The sequence below is a fragment of the Cupressus sempervirens genome, chromosome 5 (assembly GCF_028749045.1).
Source record: "Cupressus sempervirens isolate cs-2001-9-10 chromosome 5, ASM2874904v1, whole genome shotgun sequence".
Taxonomy (NCBI): domain Eukaryota; kingdom Viridiplantae; phylum Streptophyta; class Pinopsida; order Cupressales; family Cupressaceae; genus Cupressus; species Cupressus sempervirens.
The window spans coordinates 48,896,143-48,904,700 of NC_143122.1; the positions used below are offsets into that span (position 1 = coordinate 48,896,143).

Consider the following 8,558-nt stretch of genomic DNA (forward strand, 5'->3'; position numbering starts at 1 on the left):
TGAGTTATGAAAAGGTAAATCAATATATCCTAAGGGCATGCAGCCAATAATTGCATGTGGTGGAGACACGAATAGACCCACAAGCTTAGCAATGATGAAATGAACATTTTTTAATGACATCCACGAGACCCATGGTCTATGCGACCAAAAGAACCCTTAGTTAAATTACTGTGCTTTCTCCAGGCTGTCCCTTTTGTTGTGGATCTGCATAAGTAAGATTGTCCCCTTGTGGAGTCTTGCCTCTTCGAAAAGTTCTTTTATGTTGGTCCCCTGTAAAGTGTCCTTGTGCTGGCTGCGAATGTCCTTGTATGCGGTGCAATATTTCACATAGTGCCCTTCCATTTCTACCACTCCATCTGTGCAAAACCTACAATTTCTGTCCTCCCACTCTTCTTTAGGAACCTACCATCTGCCCGTTTCACATCTCAACCGGTGCAATCCACAGCGCAGTTGGGCAATTAAATTTTTTGCTTTTCCTTTGATCTCAGCCCCTAAGTATTCTTTGTCGCTGTAATCGCATTTGGGATTAAATTCTTTGACATAATAAGCCTTTTTTCTACCAAACTGATTTGTCCACATGGCAATTCTGATTTTTTGTACCACCCATTTTTTAATTTCTAGATTGGATTCCGAGCATTCCTGGTAGTCAATGTTTCACTTGTTGAAACATTTGCTGTTTTGTTTCTTCCATGTCTTCTTCCTGTTGAAGATGGTAGCTGTGATAGAGATTTTTATCTCTGGAAATATGAATGTTATTACCATTATTGTTATGTTCAGCTGAAAAGGACACTTATGTTTAATTTGCAATATTAAATATAAATGACATGTGTCATTCACATGCATAGAGGCATGAATATTCGAAGAGTTATAATTAATTATAGGAGTTATGAGAATCTCAAGAGACCTTTGGTTATAATGTGAAGAGTCTCTCCTATTGTTATATATTTGCATCAAGCAAATGATATTATACACTTGAATATTTCATTATCAATAAAGATATATTTGTGTTGTGTGGCTGGGTCTTTGCTTTCATTCTTGAAGGGTTTTCCCAGGATATTTCTGATGTTCTTTGTTTCAGTTCTATCTCTTTCTTATTGCTGGTTATCTCCATGGATTTTTGGGCTCTAGTATGAACATGGTATCAGAGCCTCGTTGGATAATAGCAATAAGAATTTATGTGAAAGGAGAAGTTTCAGTTGACGCAGCTCAAGGCAGGAGAATCCTCAAAGGAGATGTCCTAGCCCCCAACTACATAACCACACAACGGAAACACAACAGCAAGAAGCAAGATCTAATACCAAACTACAATAATTTATTTATAAAACAACTGTTACATGTAATGTGTTTGGCTCTAAGGTCTTCCCAGTTATGGCCAATTACAAAACAATTACAATAACTGTTTTGCAAGATCCTTTAAGATCCAATCCAAACCTATCCCAACTAGCCCAAATCCGTAACATAACAGCAATCTGTTAGAAACCATCAAGGAAATCTAAACTTGTGCTTGCAAACCCACCAAGCAATCTCCTTTTTTCCCAGCCACAGATCCAAGTGTAAACTGCCTCACATTCGGCGCTCTGTCCACACACTCACAACTCCATCATAATCCTGTTGTAAACTGCCTCACATTCGGCGCTTTGTCCACAGACTCAGGAAAACTCGCCCTTCAGCTACTCTCCACACTCACTCCTCTGAATGAATGAAAAATGCCTAAAAGACTCCACAAGATCCCCCACTTATACCCAACTAAGCCATAAGTTGGCCTAACAATTACAAATTAAAATAAACCCCTCATATTAAATTTATCTTGAGCCACAAGTTGGCCACAACACAAATTAAATACCCATACATAAATTAAATGCCAAAAGTCGGCTCACAGACAACTCGGCACCAATAGAAACCAAGACCAAGCCAAGCACCAGTAAAAACAAGCATTGCCGAGCTTCCACAAGCATTGTCGAGTTCCAATGCATGCCGAGTGCAATAGACCATGTTGAGCTCCCAGACCACGTCGAGCTCTCAGAACTTGCCGAGCACCAATCCTTCGACCGAGTATTAGTCCAAGCACCCTCCAAAGAAACTACTGAGCCTCCTCCCATGGACTCCAAAGTAGTCACTGAGCAAACCCAAGATGTTCCTGCATCATTAGTATATGCTTTGACTTATGTTTCTTTTTATGGTCTCCAGGCCACTTTGAGAGAGCTCCTTCATTCATTAATATCATTCGTCTTTCTCTGAGTTCTTTCAGATATGCTCTCGAGTTTCTTAGTATCTCTATGATTTCGTATGTCATTGTGTTCTGTTATTGGACGTCACTGCAAGAATTCATATTTCATATGATCGGTTCTTTCATGTGGTTGCTCTCATTTTTTATGACTGTTGTTGCATGGAATGTTCGGGCTCTTTATCTCATCCATCACTCCCTTTGTTAATAGATTCAATCTATTTAAGTTGTCGATTGATTTTTTGTTATCATTTGCCTGCCTATATTCGAGTGATGTATTTCATCTACTTATCGTATTTTTTAGATGTTATATCAAAGTGGCTCTCTTTTATGACTTGGCATTATTTTGAATATCTCTACATCGATTTTTCTTGATCATCAATTGTAGTGGCAATTGCATTTGATTTCCTTTGTCTTTTTGTGCAGATGGAATTCGGTGTGTCCTTATGATTGAGTGCTTTATTGATTGCCACATTTCTGCATCCACTATGGAGTTTTTAATTTTATTCCTTCTATGTTGATAGTGTCGATCTTGGAGGTTTCCGGTCATGTTTTGGTATATCTTGTAACCATTGCTCATTAAAATTATCTGACAACCATTTAGTGCAAATATGTCTGGTCTATGAGAAATATAGCAACTGTTCAGGCTAGTGCATATCTCTTATGCATAATTTCAATCTAGATCATTAAACTTTGTATTGTTTGTCACTATGTGTAGAGTTGTTGTGGATTGCAGGGTGGATTTGAGTGTTTGGCATCATTGTTCAGGTGAACGTCCTTCTTTGTTGGGCATAAGCATTGTAGACTGGATGAAGTAGTTTGTGGTTGGGCATCAGAAAAACACCTTGTGCAATTCGTGGGTATTCAACTTTGCTTGGGCACGATAATTTTTTTCCCGTTTTGGGCGATTTCTACTTCTAGGTTTGACAATATCTAGATAAAGACCTCATATGATGGTTGGACTCCTTGTGGCCATCCAATTGAGCCATCGTTTGTGTGATCAAGGATGAATGTAGTCTCAGATTCCAAATGAAATCAACAACATAGAATCTATAAGAGAGAGCGGAATGAAGCAGCATCTTGTTTGCTATGCACGGCTCCCCAAAGTTGCTTCTCTTCCTCGCTTGATTGACACAAATTCGGGAGTGATTCGACAATGGTTGTCATTCCAATGTGTTATTGTGGTGATCTGGAAAGCAATGTTAAGGGATAGCTTGTGTCTAGCATTTGGGAATGTTTGTGCAATCGAGTAGGGGAGCTTCTATTATCGGAACCTCTCCATGGCCTTTGAATATAGGCCCAGTGCCAATGATTAAGATGGAATTTACTTGAAGCTAAGTTCTTTTGTGCTCCCTGTGGAGAGCTTTAGGGTTACCTTATATCCTGTGGTTTATGCCTTCAAGACTGTGACATCTGGAATTATTAAGGACCTGAAGAAGAAATTTGGAATTTTAGAGAACCGGAATTTTTCATTCTACTTCAAGCCATTGGAAATCACATATGATCATCTCAATCGTTTCTTGGTCACCATTGGCTACTGTGGCAACAATTAATTATAATTCTTTTGGTTTTGTCGAGTCTTGGTAACATTTCCCCCCCTTGCTTTGAAGAATTAAAAGTTTAAATTGTTTTTTTTAAACTTCTTTTGGTCAAGAAGTTTAGAACTGAATGAAAGTGATTTCTCAACTTCATGGTAGAATTTATTTTTTAGAAGATTAATAGGATTTATTTTTGACCTCCAAAATTTGTCAGTTGCAAGAGATTGTATTCTGAAGATTTTAGTAGGTAAATTTCACTTTGGTTTTTGGAGGATCAATAATTTGTTGGATGTTTTAGGAAAGCTTGACCTTATACATGGCCACCATGGGTGCATATTAGTCATTATCTTATGCAAGATTGTGTCAAGTCGATTGCATTCTTTAGCTACAAAGTGGGACTTTGTTGTTAAATGGTATTGCTTGAGGTTATAGAGATAAGTATTGAATGGAGTTGAAGAGATAAGTATTACTGTGATGTTTATATTATATAAATGTATTGATACTATGAGATCTACACTAGCTATTGAGGCATCACTCTGAACCTCTTTGTGTATGTGTGTTTATTGAGATTAGACCACAAAGAGATGAGTATTTATGGTTATATTGCTTGAAGAGAGATTACGTTTATCATTGATAATTGATTGTAACAATCTCTCTTGGTTGCATGATGTAACAAGATAAGGATTATAGCTCCAGAGGGAGATGCTGAGCTTAAGAGGGAGTTTTTCGCTTCAGAGGGCAGCTTCATAATTACGAGGGAGTGTTTATGAAATCCCCTTCACTCTCATATATGCTTGTGATGTTTATGGTATTTGTAAAATTTCAGACTTAAATAGAACTAAGTCTTGTTTTTATAATGTCCATTTCTATTCTTGGGTAAATAAATGAGATTGTAAGATCAGCTATGGTAACTCTTTCAATATGTGATAGTGAACATCATGTTGAGAGAGTCCATGATGCCATAATGTTGAGAGATTCCGTAATGGGAGTTGGATGTCATGTTGAGAGATTTTGTGATGGGAGTTGGATGTCATGTTGAGAGATTCCATGACAGTTCATGTTGAGAGAGTCTGTGATTAAAGGCTTAGCTGTGAGTCTTATAAATCTTTTCATGTTGAGTGATTCCATGAATATGAGTAATTGTTACAGGGTTTCATGTTGAGTGATTCCATGAATATGATTGATTGTTACAAGTTTTTATGAATCTTATAGGATATATGAGATGAGATTTTATCATTAACATTTTGATTGCAATCTTGTTCAGCTAAAGATCTCTCTTTGGCTAAGAGGGAGAGTTGAAGATGGTAGCTGCGATAGAGATCTTTATCTCTGGAAATATGAATGTTATTACCGTTATTGCTACGTTCAGCTGAGAAGGACACTTATGTTTAATTTGTAATATTAAATGGAAATGACATGTGTCATTCACATGCATTGAGGCATGAATATTCAAAGAGTTATAATTAATCATAGGAGTTATAGGAATGTTAAGAGACCTTCAGTTATAATATGAAGAGTCTCTCCTATTGTTATATATTTGCATCAAGCAAATGATATTGTACACTTGAACATTTCATTATCAATAAAGATATATTTGTGTTGTGTGGCTAGGTTTTCCCTTTCATTCTTGAAGGGTTTTTCTAAGATATTTCTGGTGTCTTTGTTTCAGCTTTGTCTCTTTCTTATTGCTGGTTATCTCCATTGATTTCTGGGCTTTAGTTTGAACACTTCCGATGGTCAAACCAACCACATCCATGTTATCAACTTTTCTTAGGTAGCTTAGTAGATGAATAATGGCTGTGGTCTCTACTGGAAACATGCTTGCTTCCGCCAAAAGAATCTCGTATGGGACCGTTGACTTGACTTTGAGGTTAGTAGTGGTGAAATACTTTTGTATTCTTTCGCTTTGCCGCCATTTGTGGTTTGAAACACCGCTCCCCCAAACTTCGCCTCCATAAAGAACCACTGGAATCCCTAGCAGCCCAAATTGGGTTTTCCTAGCTTTCCAATCCCATAACTCTGCTTTTTTGCATCTGTTCTATAGAAGGTATGAGATCTTCCACCCTCCTTGTATTCTTTTTGATCTGCATGTCTCCCAACCTAGTCGGTAGTGGAAGTCTATCCCCAGATACATGTATTCTTCCACAATTTCTAAGGCTTTACCTTTGAATATGAAAGTAAGTTGTCATTTTCTTCTCTTCAAGGAAAGGACCATGATCTTGGTTTTTGACGTGTTGACTTCCATCCCGACCTCCACATAAAATGTTTCTAAATTCCCTAGATGTTCCTTTAATCCGTGGGCTGTATTAGCAACTCACCTACTATCAGGTAAGTGCTTTTTCTACCATGATAGAGACTATAAACCATGAATGTTGGGTTTTCCCTCATTCATGCCAATATTTTAATAATAATATTAGCAATGTCAATAACTGAGGTAACTACCTTGCTGACCTTAAAAATGTTAAGACCTAGATGGAAATGTTCCACTCTCAGACCTGTCAACATCCATGAATTATCCTTTTTCTCCTTCAACCTGTTAAACAATCCTTCAGGGGCTTAAAATGGATTCTTGCTCACTTACTAGACAAGTTAACAAGACTAACCTCGCCCATTCAATCTTTGGTCACCCATTCTAGACAGCTTGTTGGGTTTCCCTTCAAATTTCCAAAATTAAAGTGGTGGCTGATAACGCCCCCAGAGAATCTGTCAGCAAATCCAGAGCCAGCTATCTGAATTACGGAATTCGAACCATTGGTGAGAGCATCCAAATTTGCATTGACAATATATGCAGATACTCAATAGTGTCCACACTGTTTTTAAGAAAAAAACCATTTCTAACATAGATAAATTGCATAATTTATTTTACCAGTGCTTTCCAGCAGCAGATTAAAATTATTGACATAATTGAAAAACACCTTTTTACCTAGGCCAATAAATTATGTTAACATTCACAGTGCAATGATTCAAATTTTTAGCACATCATTTTCCATCTATGAATCTCTATGTAATCAAAGATGGTTCAATAGAATGTGTTACTCGCCCATTTATATTCCTCCCATTGAGTCCTTTATATAACCATTAAGTGAGATCCAGAAAGTGCAATACAAAATAATAGAAACGTTCATAACAGACACAACGTAGGTTGCAGTTTCATGATGAAGGCGGACAATCTCAAATGCCAATTAATAACTCTTAAGATTAAAGGGCCATGCTTTTAACCTTTTGCCTTGCGTAATTATATTGAAATATATAAATTTACTCGTGATACTCTTTTGATGTTTAGTTGTCATATAATCTAAAATACATAGTTTAAACAAGAAAGCCAATCAATTTGACTTAAATCACTCAGATGAGAAGCATATAACAAATTTAAGGAACTGGTTTGCCTTGTGCACAGCTCTGATAATTCTCAAAGGCAATTCTTTTAGCAGTGTAATTGATAGTAATATACTCATATTGTTTCCGATCCATGCGTAGTGACTGCTTTATTTAAAGTATATTACAGTTCAGTGAATTGATATTTTATGTTAGCATATTTTGTAATAGAACAATCATTTTGCCTTGCAGGTGCTCATGAGTGGTATTCCAAGAATTGCTCAAAATGACGACGTGGAGCGATTTTTATCGGGATGTGACTACATCAATTCCAGTTTACGTTTCTTTTTAAGGTATGATATGACTCATATTAGCAAACTAAGTATACGTCTTGTCTTGGTCAAATTAATGAATGTATGGCCTTAGCAGGCAAGAGCCGGACGAAGCCGCAATTCGACTTGCTGTTGTGAACTGCCGGACAGAAAACGATGCAATGAATATCCAGCGGGAGAAAAATCAAAGAATCTGTCTTAACAATCCCGTCACTGTGAGGGTGCTGCATTGATGGTGCATTTGGCATGCAGCAATATGTTTTGTGCACTTTATATTATAGAGTTCATTCGGCAATATGTAGCGAGTGAAGTTTCCCAAATCTCGAAGTGAGATAAATGATTTGTAAAATCTCGATACCCATGAATAGTAAAATCACAGTTAAGTTGGTTCCGTACATACACCCTTCGTAATTTACAGGGAAGATCTGAGAAAACAGGAAACAGTTTTAATGGGGTTGCAAGCATGATCTTGTTTTATTTTCTGTGCTGGCCATTAAACCAATGTCATTCATGCTTGACGGACATAATCTGTTTGGAGGATATAGTATGTCAAATAATGTTTTAATTAGTTTTGAAATAATTGTATAAATTTTTTTTTCACTCTCTCATCCAATATTTTTACGAAGAATGTAAGGGTGGAAAACTAAGAAGGGAAATGAAATCAAAGGCTTGGCACATCTGCCTATACGCAACATTGACCAGACAATAGGAGTATAAACTAATGATCAAGGAATGGTATTAATAATAATCGTCATAGAAAAAAGTGTATTTATCATATTTATGATTGTGGATATGGACCAAAAAAAATATATTATTGTGAAAGTTTGTTAAAGAAGTAGTAATAATAATCGGGAAAGTATTTTTTAAAGATAATATTTAGTAATATTTTTTATATGTTTCGATTCATTGTAAATACCGTCTTATGTAATCACATGTTTAATAAAAGTTACATTATCTCAAGTTAAATCTTAAAATTATAAACTTACATATTTAATTTTGATTTCTTGGTTTCATCCATTGGTTTGAGTTAGATTTAATTCAAACTTCAATTGTAAAATTTCAACTTTTAAATTTAATCTTATTTATTTTTTCACTAGCCATTGTGAACTAATTTATTATGTGTGATGTATTTAATGATACCAATAGTTT

At 36.2% G+C, this 8,558-nt stretch overlaps 1 protein-coding gene across 1 annotated transcript in view; it reads left to right on the top strand.

Moving 5' to 3' along the window:
• Positions 1–8,101, top strand: part of LOC149554485 (Ribosomal protein S24e family protein) — a 135,847-nt gene extending 127,746 nt beyond the window's left edge. Inside the window, exons 5-6 of the mRNA XM_089828538.1 lie at positions 7,330–7,430; positions 7,507–8,101. Of these exons, the coding sequence (XP_089684664.1) occupies positions 7,330–7,430; positions 7,507–7,642 (237 nt within the window). The 3' untranslated portion in view covers positions 7,643–8,101. The remainder of the gene's footprint in view (positions 1–7,329; positions 7,431–7,506) is intronic.
• The last annotated feature ends 457 nt before the right edge of the window (positions 8,102–8,558 follow it).